General features: G+C 38.3%; 2 protein-coding genes across 5 annotated transcripts; both read left to right on the top strand.

Moving 5' to 3' along the window:
* The first annotated feature begins 583 nt into the window (after positions 1-583).
* On the top strand, positions 584-7,485 carry LOC120777570 (protein pelota). Its single transcript, XM_040108974.1, has 2 exons — positions 584-654; positions 6,091-7,485. Exon 2 carries the CDS (start codon positions 6,094-6,096, stop codon positions 7,264-7,266), a length of 1,173 nt encoding a protein of 390 aa, XP_039964908.1. The 5' UTR covers positions 584-654; positions 6,091-6,093; the 3' UTR covers positions 7,267-7,485.
* Positions 775-24,922, top strand: LOC120777569 (homeobox protein 5). Of its 4 annotated transcripts, XM_040108972.1 has the most exons (4): positions 776-1,201; positions 18,983-19,517; positions 22,839-23,283; positions 23,347-24,922. In XM_040108972.1, exons 2-4 carry the CDS (start codon positions 19,371-19,373, stop codon positions 24,249-24,251), a joined length of 1,497 nt encoding a protein of 498 aa, XP_039964906.1. In that variant the 5' UTR covers positions 776-1,201; positions 18,983-19,370; the 3' UTR covers positions 24,252-24,922. The 4 variants fall into 4 exon arrangements, with proteins under 4 accessions (XP_039964904.1, XP_039964906.1, XP_039964907.1 ...); XM_040108970.1 differs by having other exon boundaries at positions 775-1,201; positions 22,839-24,922; XM_040108971.1 differs by lacking the exon at positions 776-1,201 and adding an exon at positions 15,562-15,884 and having other exon boundaries at positions 22,839-24,922.
* The last annotated feature ends 447 nt before the right edge of the window (positions 24,923-25,369 follow it).

The raw sequence follows: 25,369 nt of genomic DNA, 5'->3' as shown, positions 1-25,369 counted from the left end.
CAAATAAGAAAAGTTTTTATCAAAACATGCACAGTTTAACATTTAAAAAAATTGCTTTCACCATCCTTCTTCATTTTATGGGCACAGTAAATTTTCTCCAAATATAAACGAAATTAAATACTGCAAATTAAAAAAAAAAATTACATTTCATTCTTCGAAATTAATTCTAGATATTGATTATTTGCATTCTATAAAAACTTTCCATCCCAAAACTTTTTTTTACTCCTTCTTAATACTTAAAGTAAAATTAAATTTTTTACTCCTTCTTAGTACTTAATGTAAAAATAATGTTGAATTTCATGAGAAGTGTGATTTGCTTTCGCCACGCATTACTGTATCATGGCAAATAAACTAATTGCGCATTGGGTGTAATTAAAAAACTAATTAAATAATTTTCAGAAATTAAAATATGTATATTAATATTTACGAAGCATATGCCTTCACGAAAACAATTTATGCATTATTTCGCTAATAAAAAGAACTATCGATTATATCAACGAAATTTATCGATTTTTAGTACAAACGAAATTTTCACACCTTAGCAATATGGCAGCACTACGCAACTGCCAGCGCTATGCTTGACATTCCGTGCAGTGCCTACCTGTCATCTTTGTTGACAAGAAGACTTTACAAAATTACAAAACCAGCGATAAGGTAAAAGGTTTATTAAGTGTGTTTTATATATAAATATATAGCAGAAACGTGCGCCATTATTAAAAGTATAAATTCCTTCAATTAAAATAGTGTTTTATTGGGTTAAAGACCAGGAAGTTACTTGTGCGTTTGCTGTGAAATATCTGGGCGAAACATTTTGTTATTGTTTTTGCATTTTTTCTATCTGACAGTTTGCCTGCGCCGCACATGTGTATGTGCTGTTTTTGCACGATTTGTCTTTGCATTTTTTTGCCTGCGTTTTGTTTTTGTTATGCGGGCGTTGAAAGCGCCATCCATGTGCTCTGCCGATTTCGCTACCCCAAAAGAAGAGCAGTCGTGTTTGGTTTTTGGCGGTGTTTTAACGTGTGTGCAGAACGTTTATCGTGGCTTTGGTGTTAATTTTTTTTACTTTCTTGAATAAAATTGTGATTAAAAGACGCCAAAAATGTCAGAATAAGTGTTTAATAACTAAATTGTAATTCAGTGCCAAGCGTTGTGCAATAAATATTTAAAGTCACTGACATTTATTGAACTTTACAAGTGAAATGTAAGTGCAAATAAAATATTCTAGTCACACAAATGAAACTTTTGCGGACACAAAGCTTTTAAGCTTCTGTGTTTAAAAATAAAACTGTCCGTATGAAAAATTAAGAGTAAATTATAATGAAAACAAAGTGTTAAACTATTAAAACTCGACTTCGTTTTTTTATTATGTTTTTATGGCGTATGTGATTACAGCAGTGCTTCACACAAATATCAGTGCTTCAATGAAATTACTAGAAGCGCCTTAAAGGTTATTCAACCTCACGCTTGATTTGGCTTTTAAGCTCTGGCATGTTCTCTTCTAGTCGCTCCACAACCAGACAGGCTACAAGGACTCTTTATGAACATACTCTTGCATTATTCGGCTTAAATTGTAAATTTTGTGCGATTTTTGTGCTTTCTTGGCCAATCTTGGCGTCATTTTTTATTGTACCAACTAAAGCTTATTGCTTATACTATGTATGTATGTCTCTTACATTGTCGGAAGTGCATAAATCCTAAGTATTAGGTTGCCACCGTTTTATTCCACAAATCTGCAATTTTTGCTCGTCTACCTGCAGGTTTCTTTTTTTTTCTTTTCTTTGTGCAAACATTGTAAAGCTTCCTGCCTATTGTTACAGATATTATACGTAGGCATGTTTCAAATATCTATTGTTGCGGTTGGTTAAATGTATTCATGTACCCACATATTTACATATTTTGAGAGTCAAATATCGCAAATAAATACATACATAATGTATTAATCGTTATTTATTCTATAGCTTATATAAATACTTGTGCTTGTTAGATATTTCTGTAAACTAAAAATTATGTAAATTAAGTTTTAAAGAATGACTTCTGTTCTCTATTATAATAATGCTAAAAACATTAAAAATTGAAACAGTGATATTAAATCCTTGGATCCAAAGTGCTAAATCTGATGGTATATCTATTTTATGAAATATAGTAATATGCGGTTAATTTTGAAATATGTATAAAAATCTAGAAGTAAAATATATCGTTTCATTGAAAATTACGTAAAATAAAATTTTGGAGCCTTAACTTTGAGTAATTTTTATATATATGTATGTATTTGATCTATGAGCAGTTTTACTATGATATTCCTTCTAAATTAAGATTTAAAAAAGTCGAGTTGAAAAAAATATTTCAAAAATATATTCCAGCCCCCAGAAAGTGATTTAGACTGTACGAATTCGATTTTATAAATGTATTATCGTGTCTCGGTGGTCAGTTGAGCTATGTTATCAAAAAAGTTGAAGAGAAATCTTCCGTTTCCCATTTTGAGCTTGCTACTTTTGGTCTTTTTCCTTTGTCAAAAAATTCAACAAAAAAACATTAGCATAAATTATTCTATTACATAATCTCATTTTCTCCATCCATTTATTTTCGTTTCACCACTCACTCTAATTTGACTTATAATCTTATTTGTTTTTTCTTTGAAATTACAAATTATTTAACTTAAAATTCTAGACTATTATTAAATATGAAAAATTAAACGTACCAATCACATTTGTTTTAAGCAGCGATGGCTCACTGTTGTAGAATTTATTCATTGTTTAATATACGCTCTCCAAAGCACGTTATTCCGCTGATTTTTGCTTTTCGTATTCACTTCTAGCTTCACTTTTAAAACTTCCGCAAGTTCATCAAATGCGTTATCACACGCAGACTCCACTTTAAAAGCTCTTCCTAACCACAAGCATTTGTGGTATGTATGTATGTGTATGTACGGCTCAACTTATTTATGTATATGTATGTATATAGTAGATATATGTGTGTATATATTGTATTTTGCGGTCTCCGACAATAAGGTTTACGTTGAGTGTCTTATGTCAGTGCCGCCTAATATGAGTTTTATAGGTATCCCTATTCATTCAGTAGAATTAATCATCGGTGCTTTGCGTACAAAATAATATCAATCAAGTTTAGTGAAGTAGTATTTTGTTGTGAGCTCTTAATAAACTCTAGTTTCTTGTTCTTTCAAATTAGTGAGTATTCTCTCTGACAGCAGAGCAGTAGTTTTGGATTTGAACGTTTTACTTGAGTATTAATTGCAACGGGCTACTTTGTTGTGTCATTTTGAATCACCTACGCTGATAAGCTTTCAAATAAGGACTCTCTCAGACTGGGTATGGCTGGCTTTTCTCATAACAGACTGAGTTAAATTTAAATTTTCTAAGCAATGGGCAAAAATAAAAACTCAACTCCTAGTGAAAGAAAAGTCATATGGCAGTGTTATCAAATAAAAATATTGTGAAAATTACGGGATACTTGTTTTTTTCTACAGGAAGGGTTAAGAATGCCTTGCAAAATATAAACTAATATAAAACCTTTGAAAATTTGCCCCGTAAGAAAAAAGGAGAAAGACAACACCTCCAGGGTTTGTCCGGAAAGTAATAGCACTGATTTTCTTCCGCCGCGATTGTACTTCGGAGTGTGCGCGCACAGACTGGATTCGGTAGAGGGCGTTCCTAGCTAACGAACGAGCGGCTGGTTAGTTGTCTCCTAGCAGCTGGAGAGTCTGGACTAACATTTTCGGCCGAAGTGTTTTTCTGAGTGATACAAGCCGAAAATGCAGTGTTCGTTAGAGCAGAGATACGCGGTTAAATTCTGTGTGAAACTCGGTAAATCAGCAAAAGAGACGTTTGATATGATCAACCAAGTACCCTGCTGTTGCTTTAGCAAGAAATGGTTTGTTTCGATGGCACCAGACCTTTTTGGCACACGCCGGTGTCTCCTCGCCAACAAAAAAGGGAAGAATGTGCAAATCCAAGTTGAAAACGATGCTCATTGTTTTTTTTTACATTAAAGGCATCGTTCACCATGAATTTGTTCCTCCTGGACAAACCTTCAACGCCAAGTCTTACGTGGATGTCCTCAAGGCTATTCCGGAGAATGCCTTTCGTGACAGCTTTAATGCTTGGAAAGCATGACAACGCGCTGCATCGACGCAGAAAGAGCCTATTTTGAAAGTTTTTAAAGAATTGTAATGATGGTTCAATAAATCTTTAGGTAGACCCTATTTCAGGCAACTATCACTACAATATTTAAACCAACGATATACAAAGAAAGCTGTGAAACATATGGGGTAGGACCACTTGTACAAGTTGAGAACAAAATTACTGTCAGTATGTACAGAGACATTTTAGCAGGACATTTAAATGGAAATTACGCCGATGATTTACCATTACCTTGGTTTTTCGTTTTCGGGATAACAACGACCAAAAGCACTGCTTCAGGGTGGTTAAGGACTGACTAGCAATAAATCAGAGCAAGTGTCCCGAGTGGCTTGCCCAAAGCCCTGGCTTAGAGAATTTAAATAATTTTTTTAGCAAAAAAGTTTTTTGTTGTCGGTGGCTTAATTATATGACCACGAAAAATACATACTAATAAGGAGGAAACAGATTTTTGTTTTTAAACTAAAATTCGGCTTTAAAAAAAAATTAATACAATCAATTTAAAGTCAATTTCTTAATTCCGTGGAAACTTTTTGGAATTCTTAATAATATTAAAGTTTTATGAATTTGTATATCATGACGTTCATGTGACTTAATTGTGTGAGCACAAGTGTATGTACATATGTATATTACGAAGTAAAGCTTTAGTCTTAGGCGAATTGTCGAACTACTGGATTTTTCAACGTCGTTATATGATAGATCTTCCTAGATCTTTTTCAATACTTTAAGGGGTTAGGGGTTCAGAATTTTCAAAAAATTATTTTTTCATTTTCGTTCGTCTAATATCTTAAAAATATTCTCTGAAAATTTCACGTTGATCCGATAATTAGTTTTTGAGTTATTCGACAAATAACAAAGAGAGCTCGGACACTTCAAAGCGCTAGTGTGAAACTTTAAACGCGTTTTTCTCAAAACTATGTTTTTTCAGCTGGTAACAACTGTAACTCGAAAACCGCTCAGTAGACTTTAATGAAATTTATACGGCTTTTAGAATACATAATAAACTCAGGCCTGATCGAACAATTTTTTTTTTTAAATTTCGATTTTTAAAACCAAAAATTTCCCAAAAATTTAGAACAAAATTTCCTGAGGCCGCCATTTTGTTAATTTTTGAAAAAAAATCCTTCGATCAGGCCCGAGCTTATCTATTTATAAAACAAATTTTTTTTGTCCGATTGATTTTAGATGAATCTCCAAGGACTTATGGTTGTCACCGCAAGCACGTTTTTTTTGGAACTTTGTCAACACAAACAACTATAACTTTGGAAATTAAATTTTTTTTTTTTAATTTTCGTGACTTCAAGTCAACACATTCTATAATAATGCCATATTACTACTTTCGTAAAATAACATGGGTTAATAGCAAATAAATTACTGAAAATTGTCATTTTTTGTGCCTCTGACTACCCCTAACCCCTGAATATCGAACTTACCCAACCTAAAATATTATTTCAGTTTGTACAAATATATTCTCGGGAAGACATTATTCTAAAAATGTGATTTCTGTATGCCTGGAAAGAGAAATAGCTACCTTATCCTCGTAGAAAATCGAGTACTGCTATTTGTTACTGCGTTGTCGTGTGTGTTTTCAAAGATTTGAAGTTATTAATTGTATATTAACTCAACTGATACAATCCGTCCCAATATTTTTGCTATTTTTGATCTCAGAAACTCAAAGATGAAAATTCTGTGCTTCTTCATTTTCAAATTTTTTTAGAATTGAGTTTCAACTTATACAATTTCGTTTATAGTGTTGTGGCTTTAGATAAAAATGCAAAACAAATTTCAAATGTTTTATTTTTTTTTTAACTCTAAACTTATCTTTAATATATTTACGAGCAACACAAAGCAAATGGCGCACGTTTTCTGAAAATCTTTAACAAAATATTTTTTTTATTTCATAAAAGTTTTCTATTTTTCCCCCAACTTTAAATAGAACATGAGGCTGGTCAGCAGAAATTTTGATAAAGGCGCACAGGGCTCCGTTACCCTGATAGCGGAAGAGCCCGAAGATATGTGGCACACATACAATCTGATTGCCGAGGGCGATCAAGTGCGCAGCACAACCATACGAAAAGTGCAAAATGAGTCAGCGACAGGCTCCTCGACGAGCAATCGTGTACGCACCACACTAACAATAAGTGTTGAGTCCATAGACTTCGATACACAAGCATGCATGCTGCGCTTAAAGGGACGTAACATTGAAGAGAACCAATACGTCAAGATGGGCGCCTATCACACACTCGATTTGGAGTTGAATCGAAAATTTGAACTGCGCAAAGCCGAATGGGACACAATAGCGCTGGAACGCATTGAAATGGCATGTGACCCCACACAATCGTCCGACTTGGCGGCGATTGTGATGCAAGAGGGTCTCGCCTATGTATGTCTGATTACCGCTAGCATGACATTGGTGCGCAGCAAAATCGAGGTGTCGATACCGCGCAAGCGCAAAGGTCACACGCAACAGCACGAGAAGGGACTGGTAAAGTTTTACGAGAGTGTCATGCAAGGCATATTGAGACATGTGAATTTCGACATAGTCAAGTGTGTACTGATCGCCTCGCCGGGCTTTGTACGTGATCAGTTCTTCGAATATATGTTTCAGCAGGCGGTGAAAGCTGACATCAAACTACTGCTGGACAATAAGAGCAAGTTCATACTTGTACGCTCGTCGTCGGGCTTCAAGCAAGCACTCAAAGAGGTGCTGCAAGATCCCAGCGTTATGGTAAAAATATCCGATACCAAAGCCGTTAGAGAAGTTAAAATACTGGAGCAATTCTATAATATATTACATTGTGAGCCGGCTCGTGCATTCTACGGCAAGAAGCATGTGTTGGAAGCGGCCAAAGCGATGGCGATAGAAACCCTACTCATATCGGATAATCTGTTCCGCTGTCAAGATGTGAATCAACGAAAAGAATATGTAAATTTAGTTGAATCCGTACGTGATGCCGGTGGCGAGGTGAAGATATTCTCCAGCATGCATATATCGGGAGAACAACTCGCCAATCTGACTGGCATAGCGGCCATTCTGCGCTTCCCCATGCCTGAACTTGACGACAGTGCTGACGAAGATGACGATGATGATGACACTGCTGACTCAGAATAAGTTTTATGCGTAGCTTAAGTGGCTTTTAAGCATTATATGTTACAAATTTAGTAGTTATTAGTAATTTAAACCACGAAAACATTTCGACAAATAATAAATTTTACTAATTAATGTATGTAAGTATAATCCATTGGGTAGTCAACAATATCTCTTAAGTTGTTCGTGTATAGTGAAGATTATTTTTTATTAAATTAAAAATGTATGGCTGTTCCACTGATACGCCAACCGATTTTCTTACTATTTAAATAAAATAATTCCTCTGTTAGAAAACCCTTTCAACTTCTCGACATCTGCTATATTTTGATATCAAGGACCAAGGATACCTGCAACAAAGTGGCGCATGAAAAATTGTTTTCTTGTAGACAATCGGGTAGTGGTCAGTATTGATACCGATAAAAAACAATGTAGTCGATGTAATGAATTCAGGTATCATTGGTTTGAAGTTCGCAACAGAAATTATATCAGTTTTGAGTACCACAGAAACCAATTTTGTCGACTTTTTTTAATCAGAAACAAAGCAAAAAGAGTCAAATTAACTTAATTCAACGTCCTTATTCCATATTTATTCTGCCGTCAATGTGATAAACAAGTCAACTGAAAAGTCCCCTGTCTAAGGTGAAATGTTAAGTTTAGACGTCTTAAAATGAGCACCGAAGAAGGTAAACGCACAGGATGTTGTTACCGACGAAAATATCAAAAACATCCACAAGATAATTTTCGATGCCGTAAAGTGAAGTTGTTCGTGATAGCAGACACTCTAAAGATATCAACTGAAAGTGCACATCATACCATTCACGAATATTTAACTTTTGACTAAAAACAGCGACGAGTTGATGATTTCTGAAATCACCCCTGCAGCCATCTGCTTGGAGCGGAACCGCCTCCTAGGGGCATCAAAAGGTCATTCCTCGACTACGTCGACGACGTGGTACAGTACGCCGACCGGACTTCGGACGCAACTAACTTTCGACAGGTACTGACCGCCATTCACAGCGGAGCCATCAACACCTTCGCCGACTCCCTTCCCGTGAATGGCGTACTTGGAGTCAAACCACCACCCGTAGCAGACGAAGAGCTCCAGCTGCTGCGAGAAACGCGTGTGACCCTTGCGCAACTTCGTTCTGGATACTGTAGCAGGTTAAACTCCTACTTATCCAGAATAGACCCTGACATACCGAATGTATGTCCTGCATGCAACGAGTCTCCGCATGACACTGACCACCTCTTTGCATGCCCCACGAACCCTACTCATCTAACACCCTCCTCCCTTTGGTCCGACCCCGTCGAAACAGCATGTTTCTTGGGCCTCCCGTTAGATGACATCGACGACAACACAAATGACACTTATCATCCCAACGGAGATTGAATTTCCGTTAAAACAACAACAAGAACAAGTTGATGATTCGGAGCAGCGTTTGGAGATGTTCAAGCTTAAAAAACCGAAGTTTTTGCATCGATATATGACAATAGATGAAACATGGCTCCAATATTTCACTCCGAAGTCCAATCGACTGTAATCCCAGTGAAATGCACACGATGAACCTGCTCCAAACAGTGGAGCTGGCAATGATAAGGCGTTTGTATTTAGGGATGTGTATGGAATAATTTTTATTGATTACCTTAAAAAAGGAGGGACCATAAACAGCGAATATACATAGGGTTATTGGATGAAGGGCGAAAGCGCCAAAAAACGCCCGCGTTTGAAGAAAAAGTCCTGTTTTACCAATACTATGCATCGTGTCATAAGTCAGTGAAAACGAGGGCAAAAAACCATGAATCCGGTTTCGAATCGCTTCTGTGTTAAACGTACTCTCCAGATCTGTCCCCCAGTGACTATTTCGTGTATTCAGATCTCAAAAGAATGGTCGTTGGGAAGAAATTTTCGCCAAACTTGAAACGTGATCGCCGAAACTGAGGCCTATTTTGAAGCTTAGGACAAATCGTACTACAAAAATGGTATCGAAAAGTTGGAGGGTCGCTTACTATCGTGAGCCGAGGTATGGAAATACATACAAGCTCGTACAAGTAAATGCTGGCCAAATTTCACTTACAATTCCCCTGGGGCATCAAGTGTATTTTTGTGATCGCTTAATATCTTCCTCCAGTAAAATAAAAGCTAAAATAGCGAAACTCATTGTAAACTTTCAGAGAATTGCTTTCAAATTTATTGATTTTAAAGTTATGTCGCATTAGTAAACAGTTGTTTCAAATATTGGTTTTGCGTATTTTAGAAAACAGGAAAATCCAATCAGCAAATCTATCTATTTGGGTTCCATAACACCCGTCAATATTTATACCCTGAACAGGGATATTAAGTTTGTCATGAAGTTTGTAACACCCAGAAGAAAGCGTTGGAGACCCCATAAAGTATATATATAAATGATCAGTATGTTGAGCTGAGTCGATTTAGCCATGTCCGTCTGTCTGTCTGTCCGTCTGTCTGTCTGTTCGTCTGTCTGTCTGTATATATACGAACTAGTCCCTCAGGTTTTAAGATATCGTTTTGAAATTTTGTAAACGTCATTTTCTCTTCAAGAATCTGCTCATTTGTCGGAACTGCCGAATTCGGAGCACTATAACATATAGCGGCCATACTAACTGAACGATCGGAATTGTATGGAAAACTTTCCCATTTGACAATGTATCTTCACAAAAGTTGGCACAGCTTATTTTCTAAGATAATAATGTAATATACGAGTGGCTCAAGGATGCAAATGTGACCTGTATGCAAAAAAAGGAACCTGTATATTAAAAACCCGTGGACGGAATAAAGATTAACTTGAATTTTTTGTTTTTATTTAGAAAAAAATATTTTACACCTATTATTTTGTATTTTATATTTTCTGGTTTTGAAAAAAATCAGGATGACGAAACGACTTCAATTCCGAGTAACTGTCTGTCTGTGCAATCTATAGTATAACTGAGTAAAAATTGAGATATCGTAAAGAAAATTGGTACACAGTTTTCCTGGCGAAAAAGAGAGAACGAGTTCATAGATGGACGTAATCGGACCACTACTATGCCCACAAAACGCCACTAAATGAACCACCTATGAAGTGCCATAACTATACACTAATTTAGGATATAAAACTATACTTTGGTATAAGGAATCGCAATAGTAAGCGACTGTGGACTAACAAATTTGAAAAAAATGGTCGTTGCCCCATATCTCCAAAACCATTCAAGCTAAAGTAAACAAATCGCTACCCATATAACGGTATTTTAAAAACTACAATGCCTTAATCGAAGCGGGCTTGTCTGCATAAAATTTAGATATCACACGATCTTGGTGGCCAATCTACCAGCGAAAAACGTAAAATTTTCTGCTCACCAAAGTGTTCTCTTAATAAATCCATTGATTGATGTGATATGAAGTGGATCCGTTTTGTTTAAACCAAATGTCGCCGATATCACGAACTACAATTTCAGTCAATTCAAATAGTCGGTTGAATGGCGTGATAACGGTCGTCATCGACGCTTACGTTCTCTGCGGTATCATTTTTGAAGAGATATGTATCGACGGATCATTCTACCGGCTCACAAACCACACCAAACCATTTTTTTCTGAAAGAAGTGGTCATGAATCTCTTCAGATTGCTGTCCGTCCCAAATACAGTAATTTTTCTTTTTTACCCAATGGGCTTCATCACTGAACAAAATTGGCTCGAAAACTTCGAATCTTCTTGGAACTTTTCAAGAGCCCACAGAGCGAAGCGATGTCGCTTGGCGAGGTCGAGTGGCTACAGTTCATGCCAATCTGTATTTTGTACGCTTTCAATTTAAGATCTCGAGGTAAAATGTGCGAATCGACTCTCCACGATCTTTGTCTACCCCTCAGCTAGCAGCCGTAGATGCGAGCTGGATGTGGTCTATTCGGTCGAATATTATCTAATAATAAATGCTGGATCTCAATATGGGTGATGGTATTGCGAATAGTACGTAAAGTAGGTCGCTTATGTTCACCATAAGTTGAGCGAAGAACGCGAAGCACAATGTTAAACGATTTGTAAACGTTGTTCAGTCGTAAGTCTTTTCATAATGAAATACCAAAAAATACTCAAAAAAAAAAAATAACAAGACAGCTTGACACGACTCACGCATGATCTGTCAATCATCTGGATCACCCGTTATATTAAGTTTCTGAAATGAATATCTCCAAAAATTCGTTATTAGTTCGAAGGAAACTTAAAAATTGCTGGACAACACCAAGACACATTCGCCAAATATTTAACAACTTTTCTTTTTTTATTTTGACGACAAATGTATGGGATATATGTATATGTATTTATTTTCAACGTAGATTTGGGAACTAAGGGCTACTTATGTATATATACTATGAATATTAATGCGAACGTGAACAATTATATACTCTTGCAAATACACCCCTGCATATACATAAAAAGTTAATTATTTACATTCAAATAAATAGGCTTTATAAACATGCTGAACATAATAAGCATCGTAAGCCTTCACCAACACATATTGCACATACAACATATGTATGTATACGCATGTACATACATATGTATGTATAGGGTCAACAGTGTGTCCTATGCAGTTTAGAGCTTTGTAAAAGCTTTATTGTCATGCAGTTTTTATGCGCATTCACTCTCAGAATCAACGTCTCTCTACCGTTCTCTTGCTTTATTCAATTGTGGTTATTTTTGGTCATTATATTTTTCATATTTGTTCTTTACTTATTTGATTGCAATTTACTACCACTTTGGTCAAATAGAAATATACAAAAACTTATATTTTGCACAAACATGTAAATACATTTGATGCTCGACACTCCTTATTCGGCTCGAGTCGGGTGCAACGCGCATGGAGTTCTCGAGTTATCTCGGCTGCGCAGCGCACTCAAAGTCAAAGGTTGTTGAACTGTGTCACAACATGGAGGCGAGTTTCAATGCCATGGCGGCTTTTAGCACACACATTTACAGACACTCGGCCATACAAACGTGTGCATACATGCACATGCATGCGAATGCACCAATAAACGCATGCAGCTTTGCAGTTTTGTGCATAGAATTCGGTTTTGCCCGTCGCATAGACACTTTCCGAGTCTCTGGTGGTGGTGTATTGCTGTTGTTATTGCTGTGCGAATGCGGCGGTGCGCTGGATCGGAATGAAGTGCTTGTGGCCTAGCACAAAAGCGCTAAAACCCATAACACATTCGTGTACATACATATGTATGTATGTGTATATGTGCGGTGCTTGCATTCAATATTTTGGTTTTTTTATAAGCAAGCTTTATATATGTACTTACTTATATGTATGTGTGCATGCATGTAATATACATATATACACATAAGTGCATTGTTAAGTGGGCTTTATAGTGTAGAGCGCGTATTTTTTGTTCTCATGCCTACATACATACATACGTATGTACGCGTAAAATTGCATACAAACCTATTAGGTCTTGCACTTTCCTCGCGAAGTCTCGTTTTGGGATCAAATTATGTTGACAAAATTATACACATGCATTTAAGGGTTGGTGCTACTGGTCAAAGAATAAAAACAAATAAGGCATATTACCATTAATTTAATGGTTTGTCTTAATTAAATATAGTTTTAACTTAAATAAAGTTTTTTATATATATTTAATCGCCACTGAATTGCAAACTATTTTTATACTAACAGGACAGGTTGATACATACATATATTAAGGGTAATGCTTTTTCTGTTAGTCGAAATCGATACTACCAAAGTCAAAGTGAAATTTCGCCAAAAGGGTGCGTTTTATTCTAAAATTTGGCTTGAAATCTGCTGAATAATTCGTAATAGTATAGTCATGTGTCCGTTTTCTTCTTCTAAAGGTAGTCGATATAGACCGCACCTTATGAATACCAGGCTGATAGGAAAGCCTTCGTCTTTGGGGTGGATCCGCCGAGCGAAGTACGCTGTTTCGACTGTTGCTTGGAGTGCTCGTGTGTACCAGTGGATCCATGTTTGGTTGATGGCCAGGAAACGGCACAGAAATTCGGTTTATATTTAAATAGTGCTGTAAAATGACTACATTCATTGAGCGAGCTGAGAGGAGTGAGCAAACGCGGCGTCCACAGGACCTCAACTTTCTCAGTATTTCGTATTGAATATATGATCCATGAATCTGAAGAAAATGTTTACTGTCTCAGCTATATCATGCACCTACAATTGGCGGTCTGTCTATTTTGAGAGGTCGAACTTTTGCCGTGTTGTGTTGTAGTTGTAGCGGTAGAAAACATTCATGAAGTAATTTGGAGGAATGGTGCCAAGTTGGCAGTCCTTGGCCGGATAAAAATTCGGGTCCGTAGCGGTTACTTAAACTCAAATGATGTGGGAAGGGAAGTATTCTGGATAGATGGCCGTGTTGCATCCAAAAGTGACGTGCGACCACTTTGAAGTTCGTTAAACTTATTTTTAATGATTCTTAAAACTAATTTAGATGAAAAATACAAGGTCTGTCGCAAAAGAAACAGGACTGTTAAAAAAAAACAACAAAACATTATTATTTTTCAAAAGTTATATCTTTTTATTCAAAGTAGTTTCCCTGTGCTTCGATACAGCGTTTAGCCCGGTCAATTAGCATTTCAAATAAGTGTTTAAAGTCATTTTTAGGAATGCTCTTGAGAATATCGGTCGTCGCCTTTTGGATAGCTGAAATGTCCTGAAACCAGTGTCCTTTCAGGGGCAAATGAAGTTTTCCAAATAGGTAAAAATCACAGGGTGCCAGATCAGGTGAGTAGGATGAGTGATTAATGGTTAATATGGAGTTTTTTGTAAAAAAATCAATGACAAGCGTCGACCGGCGTATTATCGTGCAACAGGCGCCAGGACCCTGCCTCACGGTATTGTGGTCGAGCACGACGAATGCGTGACAAAAGACGCTTCATAACACCAAGGTAAAACACAACATTAATCATTTGGCCAGGTGGGACGAACTCTCGGTGTACAATACCCTCGGAATCGTAAAAACAAATCAGCATTGTTTTATTTTTGACTTCTGATCGTCACAGGGGTCCTCACGACCTTCTTGGAATCGCTTAAACCACTCATTCACATTACTACGGGACCACCATAAACTTTTTTCATCATTTGAAATGTTTCAGTAAACGTTTTCCCAAGTTTAAAACAAAATTTAATATTTGCTCTTTGCATTTTACGACCGATGACCAAAAATTGCTGTCACTTTTTGATCGATAACATCGATTGTAGTTATCCAATTGTCTTAAAATTTTTACGAAATGTCAACAAGAGATCTAACTTTTTATTTCATATACCCACCAATAGGTGGCGCCATCCGAAACAGTTATATTTAAAAAGTTCTGTTTCTTTTGCGACAGACCTTGTATAAACCGAGCCCAACATGTTGGTTTTCATTTGTTTAAAATCCGCGGTCACGCTCTATACCACAGGTTATAAACAAACACCAAAGGCTGAGCACGGACTTTTAACAGCAACGTTCTATGAGAATGCCCTATAGTAAAGCTCTGTTGCTATAGTGGAACCACCTGGTTAAGAATGGGCACACCTAGTGAGACAGCCTATAAAAACGTCGATTTCTGCAATTTTTTTTAAGTAAACTACTCCATCGATTGTATTGAAATGTCATGCCCAGGAAAGTGTAGTCTAAACAGTACACATGTAGATATTCTTTACTGCCAGGTACAGGCGAGTTCAAACCCATATGCTGGTCATAATAATAATAATGATAATAATTAAAATAACTTTATGTCACAGCGTGCATTGCCGACACCCAACAACAAAAACATTGCGAACTCTATTAAGTGCAATGAGAGAGGCCAGAATCAATGCTGCACAGTATTCTCTAGAATGGAGTAAATGCAATATAAACAACAACAATCACACTTGTATAAATATACGCACTAGCGCATATGTGTAAATCGCAAAATACATAACGTTATATAAATAAATAAATAAGAACGAAGCGCTTTTATGCTTTTACATTCACTCTCTCCAGCGCGCTCGCATTGCCATTGACAACGGCATTGATAGGCGGCGAGTGTGAGGAACTTTAGTGAAGTTGCGGAGTGCAGCACATGCACGAGTAAAGGTAGATACAGGAAACTTTTCGCGGGCAAGAACTTCCAAATCAACTTTGGACTGCTGAGCCGCTTTCGCTTAATTATGTATACACCGTAAAAGTTTGGAGCGCAAGCATGCAGCCAAAGGACGCCAAAGGGGAAAAGCATTCAAAGTTTCACATATACGCGTATATTTGTGCGTATTATATACTACATCCATATATGTATTTATAATGTATATAATTGTGAGAGCGCCATAGTATGGAGCGTAGTAGGCGCAGTGGCGGTCGCGTTGTCTCGAGGATGTGCCAAGCACGGCAAAAAGCATAGCAGCAAGTGCGGAAAAGCGCACTTGAAAGCAGCCAGTCGAGCCCAGCCAAGGGGTTGGTGGTGGTGCGGTGGTGCGGCGAACGTTGCATGGGATTCTAATTTTAAAGCTGCAGCTAAAAAGCAGAAGAAATTACACATCCAGTAAACAAAGAACTCCGGACATGATCGGTTGATCGCGGTGATGGCACAGACGTTTCGTTTTAGCAACCGTTGCACTCACTTACTCGCCATACATATCTATATTGTGGACTGAGAGTTAAGGTGTGTGTTTGTGTCTTGTTGTTGTTGCAGCTGTTGTTGTTGTAATTTTGTTTTAAGAAAAATTCAAAAATGAAAGAAACAGTGGTTAATTAGAGCGTGTTATTGAATAAGTAATACATAAGGGGAGTGTATATATATTATATATATATATGTATACAATGTAATGTTTATATGTATATAATAATGAAAACGGCTAGCGCGACAGCATTAAGACAAGCGCTGCAATTCTTCTAGTGCATTTTGGAAATTCGTATTTTGGCTAGTTCGACGTAAATTTTGGCGAGTCCATGGACCGCCACTCGGAAAATTGTTAGACTAAAGTATGTAAAGTGTGCTACAATGAAGCAAACAACGTGTATTCTAATTTGGTTATGTATTTTTACATATCTACATACATATGTATATATGTATGTGTGTGCATACCTTGTAGTGGCAGTGTTTTGTGCAATTTCAGTAGTTTTAGCATTTAAACTTGACCTTAAACTTGTTCGGCGAGTTCTTGCACGCAGCCAATGCCAGCGCTGGAGCCTAGTGTTGGCGTTAGCGACCTGCCTCTGTACGCCTCTACAATTCCAAACTATGCTACTGTTGTAGCGCCTGCATATCCGACTCCACATCCGGCAGCGCATTCACTACTTTGCGTGTATATTTATAGTTTGCCAAAAATAAAGTAAAGTACAACAAAATCAGATGCAAACAACTTTTGTTCAATAACAACGCTTTCATTTCTTTTATATTTTGCGTGTGGAAATGCTTTTTCAGTTACTGGAAGTTTCTGGCCAAACCAGTGCCAAATGTATTAAGTTCCTATTGGCTTTGTAATGTATACCAAACTTAACGTGACTGTGTATTTACATATATTCACGCGTATGTATGTTGGTTTATGCGCCCGGTCGGCGTAAGCAGTGCATTGCATTTATAGGCGTATATATGCTTGTTGTCTCGTAGAGCTTTAACTGCATACATGCACCGTTGCAGAAAATCGCCGGCGCTAACTTGTGCACGAGCAACTGAAATTCTATAAGTGCAAAGCTCAGTGGCTAAAGCTCACTTCACAGCAATGACAGCGGTTAATGTATTCTCTGCAGCCTTAAGCTTTTTATATATACAGTGCTGTGCGGAAACATAGCACAATGACTTGTGTTAATCGAGTTTATGTGGAGAAAATTTTTTAGAACATATAATGTGATGTTATTATATTTAAAAGATCAGCATGTTGAGCTAAGTCGATTTAACCATGTTCGTATCTATATAAGCGAACTAGACTCTCATTTTTTGATATATCGATCCGAAATCTTAAACTCTTTCTTTTCTCCCAAAAGACATGTCTTTGGAAACGTCGGTATTGGTGAACTATAACATATAGCTGCCATACAAACTAACAGATCGAAATCAAGTTCTTGTATGGAAAATTTTTGATTTGATAAGATTGTTTTACGAAATTTGTCATTGAGACAACGCTACAGTCTTCAATATTCAGATTTGACCACTATAGCTTGTAGCTGCTACACAAACTATGATGTGATGTAAATCCAGAATAAGATATTTGCATATGTATGTATGGTACCCTTGTATGTTTTAAAAAATGCAGCTGTCAATGTTATTACAGTGTCAGTGCAGCTGAAGCCAGTATGTTTTTTTGTTTTGAGAAGAGTACGAAAATCAAAATGAAGATTTAATGAGAAATAATACAAAGCTAAAGCAGATCCACACCAAATTGAAATTTATGTTGATAAATGGTCTTTTGAATGGTTTCGTGTTCCTCGCAGAGAGAGCCAGCATCTACTTAGACAGCGAAACAGCAATCAAGGCAGTAACCTTGTATCGCATATCGGCCAGAAGTGTCTTGGGAATCTGGGCAGCAGTGGAAAGAGTTACCAGAAGCAAGCAACTACACTTCTATTGGGTGCCAGGCCACAAAGGCATCGAATGCAATGAAAGAGTGGACGAGTTTGCCAAGAATGATGTACGGCTAACATCCGAAAACTTGATAAACATTGGGAAAACCCATGTATTGTCTATACTACAGGTGTGATTTGGACAGAAGCATGGTAAAGAAAATCAAACCCGATGGAACGAGTTACCTGGGTGCAAAATTGCAAAAGTCATGTGCAAAACGGTAGATCGGAAGTACACAAAATTCCTATTGGCACTCGGTAGTAGAGACTATACGAACATGATGTGAATACTAACTGATCACTGTCTGGTGGCGACATACGACCGCAGGATGGGGCTGACAGATCGAGAAGACTGTTGGAAATGCATACAGCAGGGCACCAGGGAAATAATGCAGCATATCTTGTGCACTTGTCCCGCATTGGCAAAACTACGCTGTAAGCATCTTGGGTCCTCACAGTATGATACACTGGAGGAGCTATCAATAGTGAGGCAGTTGAGTCTGTTAAAATTCAAGTCAAGCGCAGGCATCCTATAGGATGACTAACCTAACTTAACCAGCAACAATTTCTTGTACTCTTTATAAGGCTTGATAACCATAGAGATATATTTGCATTTCTATTTTTCACTTTTAAATAATTATCCGGGGTCCAGTTAAAGATTTTGGAATTTTATAAATACTTTTTATGTAGACTGTTTTTTTGGACTGGTTATTTTGATGTGCAGTTATTAATAGGCCGATTAAACCGTTTTCTATTATGAGGTAATTCTTTCTTTCTCGCATATTTTTGTTTTTTTACAATTTGTTCGTGCGAATTTTAAGATATTTTATTTTAGTTTTTTCATTAAATAGCTAACCAATTCATATACACATATTTTACATATACATATTATCTTTCAACTACAATTAAAAAAAAAATTGATTGATATTTTATTTTTAACATTCAATATTTAAACAAATAACACATATGTAGTTTTCATCAACTTTAAATAAAATACGAAAAGCTTTGCAAAAGCTCACTTCTATATCATTGCACATCACTATACACCACAACACTTACCAACAAACGCACACAACAAGTGCTTCATTAGGAGAGTTCTACTCTTTAAAACTCCATAACAATTTGAAGTTCTCATTTTTTTATTTTGCACTTTTTGGCTCAACATAAACTTCACCAAACTTGTTTTGCTTGCTATTGCAGCTGCCACATTGACAAGTCATCGTCGTCATCGGCGCCGTCGTTCGCAGCATAAACTTCAAGGTGAACGACAACAAAAACAGCAAAAGCGCACTTGAAGAGCAGAGGCAAAGGACGAAGAACGTCAACGCACTCCGGCGCACCAAACAGTCGCTCATTGGTGGAGGTCTACGGCAACATATGTTGCAGAAACGACAACAAAGCATAAACAGGCGAAGGCGAAGAAGAAGCAGGGGATTTGAATGAAAGAAAGAGCTGCGGCAATTGTATGCGAATCAAGGGTCGTGCAACAGCCAAACAAAAACAATATACCTATTTAAAGACTCAAATATACGATTGCATACGATTACATAAAGACTAACAACAATAACAGCAGCAATCAGCGCAGACGATGGCTAAGACAAGAATAAAAACAACACCGACGCGCTTGCAGAAGGATGCGTTAATGGCATCAGCCGGCACCGTCACTGCCGCCGCAGCCATAACAAAGCCAGTGCTAACGACGTACCAGACTGCTGCATCGACAGATGATGTCAAGGTAATGCGATGATGCGATGTTTGGATGTGGGGGAGTATAACTTCATTTTCATTTTAATGCGTGTAAGAGTGTGGAGAGGTATCAACTGTGGTTGTGATTTCAATGAAATGGGTGTGATGTGATTTGGTTGATAGATTCAATATAATGAGCATATTTTATTCATATTTGGGAAATACATATTTATACGGGACCACAACGCAATACATATTATAGTATATACCCAAACTGTATATATCTTGTGATTAAGTTCCTAAGTTATGTTCGTATGTCAGGCACCAGTTTGCAACCGACGAATACAGTGAAATATCTAGGGCTCATCCTGGATAGAAAGCTTTCATGGGAACCGAATATCGATTGCCTTATACTACTTTAGAGGAGTCATTGGCAAAAGGTGGCGTCTCCCACCGAAAATGGGTTCTTAAAAGAGCACGTGTATAAACACTTGAATGTTCTCACATACTTTGACTGGTCACCGGATCACTTGAATCATGGAATCGGCAAACTGAACTCTAGCGGCTACTTCTCTGCCCTTATACCGGCGAGGGAGTTGTAGCTTTAATGTCAGGAGCTCTCTATGTTTCCTGACTATTGCAGTGTTTTCCAAGACGAGGTTGTAGCCATTAATGTAGCAGTAGATCTACTGTTCCGGAGTGCAGTTGAGAAGTAACGATCCACTCAGACAACAGGGCGGCGATACTAACCTTGAACTCATTATCAGTGCGTTCAGGGTTGGTCAATGAGTGCCTAATCTCGCTATCAAAATCATCCAGTCTCTGTGTGATAAGACTGGTATGGGTGCTAGGCCGCAGCGGAATCACAGTAAATTGTAAAGCTGATCAGCTAGCAAGGGAGGGCAACTTAGAACCGCTAACAGTAGAATGGGATGCTCCCGTTTCCTCACTTGTTTTACTCCTAGATAGCTGGGCTTCGCGGGAACTTGGCCAGCGCTGGGTCACCATTGGTACATGCACTTTTGTTATATCCTTTTGGCTCAAGATCGGCCGCAACAGTTCTAGTGATCTCTTTGCCTTCAGTAAGGCTAGCCTCTCCCCAAGTGTGGGGGTTTTAACAGGCCATTGCCCTATTGACGTTCACGCTGTAAAGCTGGAAATCTTACCAGAAGCCATCTGCAAAGGCTGTATGGAAGAAGAAGAGGTGATGGGTTATTGATAATGGTGCAATCTGTGTAGAAATCGATTCAGATCGGATAACTATAGTCTATGCAATACAAACAGACATCAAAAAATGATTACTGATGATGGATATTGGCCATTTAAGAAATGGAAAATAACCAATCGCGGATTTACTGTCAGGTAGGTTTTACTAAGCACTTCTTCCTTCTTCAACCTGCTTCTGGAGAAAATAGTTCGAGCTGCAGAATTAAATAGAGAAGGTACCATCTTCTATAAGAGTGTACAGCTGCTGGCGGATGCCGATGATATTGATATCATCGGCCTCAACACCCGCGCCGTTAGTTCTGCTTTCTCCAGGCTGGACAAGAAAGCACAGAAAATGGGTCTGGCAGTGAACAAGGGCAAAACGAAATATCTCCTGTCATCAAACAAACAGTCGTCGCACTCGCGACTTGGAACTCACGTCACTGTTGACAGTCATAACTTTGAAGTCGTAGATAATTTCGTCTATCTTGGAACCAGCGTAAACACCACCAACAATGTCAGCCTAGAAATCCAACGCAGGATAACTCTTGCCAACAGGTGCTACTTCGGACTGAGTAGGCAATTGAGAAGCAAAGTCCTCTCTCGACAAACAAAAACCAAACTCTATAAGTCACTCATAATTCCCGTCCTGCTATATGGTGCAGAGTCTTGGACGATGTTAGCAACGGATGAGTCGACGTTGCGAGTTTTCGAGAGAAAAGTTCTGCGAAAGATTTATGGTCCTTTGCGCGTTAGCCACGGCGAATACCGCATTCGATGGAACGATGAGCTGTACAGAATATACGACGACATCGACATAGTTCAGCGAATCAAAAGACAGCGGCTACGCTGGATTTAGGTCATGGCGTTGTCCGGATGGACGAAAACACTCCAGCTCTGAAAATATTCTACGCAGTACCCGCCGGGGGAAGCAGAGGAAGAGGAAGACCTCCACTCCGTTGGAAGGACCAAGTGGAGAAGGACCTGGCTTCGCTTGGAATATCCAATTGGCGCCACGTAGCGAAAAGAAGAAACGACTGGCGCGCTGTTGTTAACTCGGCTATAATCGCTTAAGCGGTTTCTACGCCAATTAAGAAGAAGAAGGTTTTACTAACTATGTGTTTAGTGAGGGTGTATGAATTAGACCCCACTGAATTAACCCCCACCGGGCAAAATGACTTAAGCCACAAACAACAAAATTAAAATTGGCGGAAAGTGAGGCTAAAGTAATTTTCGTGGGGATTAATTCTTTTTTTTTTAGTGGGGATTCTGTCATATAAGAACACCCACGTTTGGTGGGGCTTAATTCATTTCGATTGGTGGGGATAAAATCATTTTCGTGGGGTTTAATGCATTTTTTTTCGTGGGGATTCCGTCATTTTTGGTGGGGAAAGATTTACTGAGAAATTGGTGGGGCTTAAGTCATTTTGCCCGGTGGGGGTTAATTCAGTGGGGGCTAATTCATACACCCGTTTAGTGAGAATGGCAGAAAATCCTCAAGTATAAGCTGTTCCTCTACGTCCAAACTCTACCGAAACGGATCTGTACTATTAACAAATGGATCGTTTGAAGAAAACAATCGGCCAGAAGCGGTCAATTTGGCTAATGTAAGGATTTGTGTTCCATCAGGAAAAGGCCACGCCATACAGAACGATAGTGACTAGCCACAAGCCAAGGGAGCTTGGCTGGGACTAGTAGCAAGTGTGCTTTGCATGAGATCATGATTACACTAGTGATACACATAATAAGTGATATCGGCAGGATTAGATAAAGTTATAGTGGTGATCTGTGAGTTTATGACAAAGTTATTTCACCCATTAGATGTAATATGTAAGTAGGGTTGCAAAGACGGTAACATTTTTTAGACAATGTGGGATATCATCTTGAGAGATGCAGGAGAATTTTATAAAAAAAATGGTATTAGGATAAGGTCGGTTAGGTTTTCACTATAGCATAAATCACTTATTTGATAATAATTGTTTGCATGTTGCATGTGAAGCCTCAAGATTTTTCCACATTTTGGATTAGAAAATTATAAAAATCTTTTACTTGCATATCTGCTTCGTCGGAGTTTGAATGGCTTTATAATTTCCTTTCTTTAGTATTTTTGTTTAAAAACTTTACTTTTGCTATGTAAACCTAAACATATTTTTATTTTCCATAGAAACGCCTACGTAACTCAGCGCTCCTGCCCAAGCCTATGCAAAGCGGTACCTCGACGATCATTGTTACAGCACCGAAACGTACAAATTCCATTTCATCTATCGCCTCATCAATTTCGCAGATCAGCGATGCACACTCCGACACCGAATCACCTCCACCACCCTCCGTGGCATCCACTACAACAACAAAATCAACAAAGTCTCTACTCACTACAAACACAACCTCACAAGCGCCGCGCACGCTCAACAGTTTGCTGTGCAAACCCACGCCCACACACTCAGCGCCGCGCAATCGCAAAGTATTTATGATTACCGAAAAGTCCGATGAACCGCACGGTGCCGAAACGTCCAGCACAGCGACGGCTGGAGCGACGACCGGCCAGAAGCGGAAGATGTACTTGATTATGGAGGAGAACAGTTGCGCCGAGGATGGCGAGGAGGATGAAGGTGACGATGCTTTAACAAAAGATGCACATAAGTATTTAAAACGAGAAAATGGTCTGATTGTAGGTGCGGGCGGTTCGAAAAAGTTAACGCTTTTTGCGGACAAAGCGGACAGCGGCACGCTGACGGAGAAGTTCGAAAAGATACTGCCGGAAATACTGAATCGCATACAGGCCAAAGACACGAGTGGCGCCGCACCAGTATTGGCGCCACTAACAGCGACGTCAACGCCGGCGCCGGCGCCGACGCCGACGGTGACCTCAAAACTGCTGAACGGCAGCACCAATCTCAATGTCATTAAGTCTGAGCCAATGCAACACCAACAACAGCAACAGTCGCATTTTCAACTGAAACAAGAGCACAACAACAAAGCGCCGACCGAGGCGAACAATGAAAGACTACCAATTACACTGCCACCAAAAAAGAATCGTACAAAAATCATTACAACTCACCTACAAAACGCAGCCTACAATGGCGCACATTTCACCGACAACGCGAATAGCGTTTGGGGCAACTACAACAACAACAGCAGCGGCAGCAACAACCATAATAATAACAGCAGTCAGAAAATTGGCGCACAGTGTCATATTAAGCAGATCTCTGCCGCGACGCCGGTCATTGTGTCGGCGGTTACGATGAATGCACGCCACAACAACAACAGCAACAATAACAGTCATGCTAATAACACGACAAGCGAGATCAAACGCTTTGCACCTAAGCAGAGCAACAACATTAGCACAACAAACAACACGAATATTAGATACGCGAGCAATTGTAACGGTCAAGCCGTCACATCCATGGCCCAAGTGGAATTGGTGCCGCAGAAGAACATTAACCTCTCCACCGATTTCCATTTCCTCATCAAAATGCTGCCGAAGCTGGAGAGCATACCCGAACCACACAAGAACAATGTGAAGAATTGCATCGAGAAGATAATCACACAAAACGCGAACATATTTGCCAAGCAGTAGCAGACCTACTTCGAAAAATCGGAAATAGTCGATTTCGATTTCGAATATTGCTGCATTTCATCACGTGAACATTTTCAGCTAGTTAGTCAATAGTATTTACTTATAAGCAAAGTAAAAGAATGATTTTTTCTTATTTTTGCTAAAACTTTGCATTAATTTTATGTAAGCCAGCGCACTTTTCCAGAAGTCATCGCCTTTTTTATAAACGAATGTCGGGCATTCGCTAAAATTTCGTAGTTTTCGTAAAGCCGTAGTTCGTAAGTCTTTTGCATAAGTATTTGAAGTGTATTTTAATTAAGTTTTGCATATCAAATGCTGTTATACATACATACATATATATTTTTAGATAAGTGCATTTTCATATACACTCATACGAACGCGTATGTGTGTGTTTTATGCTTTTTTCAAAGACATAGACTGACGGCGGTAAGGCTGCAAATTATATTTAGCTATATACTTCAAGTAAATTTAGTACGAAAATTAAAAAAAAAACATGTATTACATACATATATACATATTGTGAAATACATATAACTCGAAATTAAATTTCTCGAAAAACATACAAATATACATATACGAGTATTTGAATAACTGTAAGTGAATGAATCATTCTATTTTCTTAATTGGTAACTTAAATACATACATACGAATAAATTACAACAAAAAACTGACTCATTGTGTATTTTTTTTTGTTGCAAATGCATTTAATGTTAGTGCCTAACTTGAAGTTTGAGTATTGATGTACGGATTGATGCTGTAATATACACAAATTATATACCTATAAATATATGTATGTATATAATATGCCTATAATCTTCTTCTTCGTCTTCTTTAGTTTACAACATTGCGCCAGTCGTTCTTCCTTTTCGGTGTTTGGCGCCAAATCGAGATTCCAATTGCAGCCAGGTCCTTCATTACCTGCCTTCTCCAATGGAGTGGAGGTCTTCCTCTTCCTCTGCTTTCCTGGCACTGGAGTGTTTTCATCCTTTCCGACGACATGACCTAGCCAACTTAGCCGCTGTTTCTTAATTCATTGAACTATGTCAATATCGCCGTATTTCTCGTACAGCTCATCGTTCCATCGACTGCGGTATTCGTTGTTGCCAATACACAAGGGA

This window comes from Bactrocera tryoni, chromosome 5 (genome assembly GCF_016617805.1).
Source record: "Bactrocera tryoni isolate S06 chromosome 5, CSIRO_BtryS06_freeze2, whole genome shotgun sequence".
Lineage (NCBI taxonomy): Eukaryota > Metazoa > Arthropoda > Insecta > Diptera > Tephritidae > Bactrocera > Bactrocera tryoni.
The sequence above is the reverse complement of the archived record's forward strand: the minus strand, read 5'-3'. Positions and strand labels throughout refer to the sequence as shown.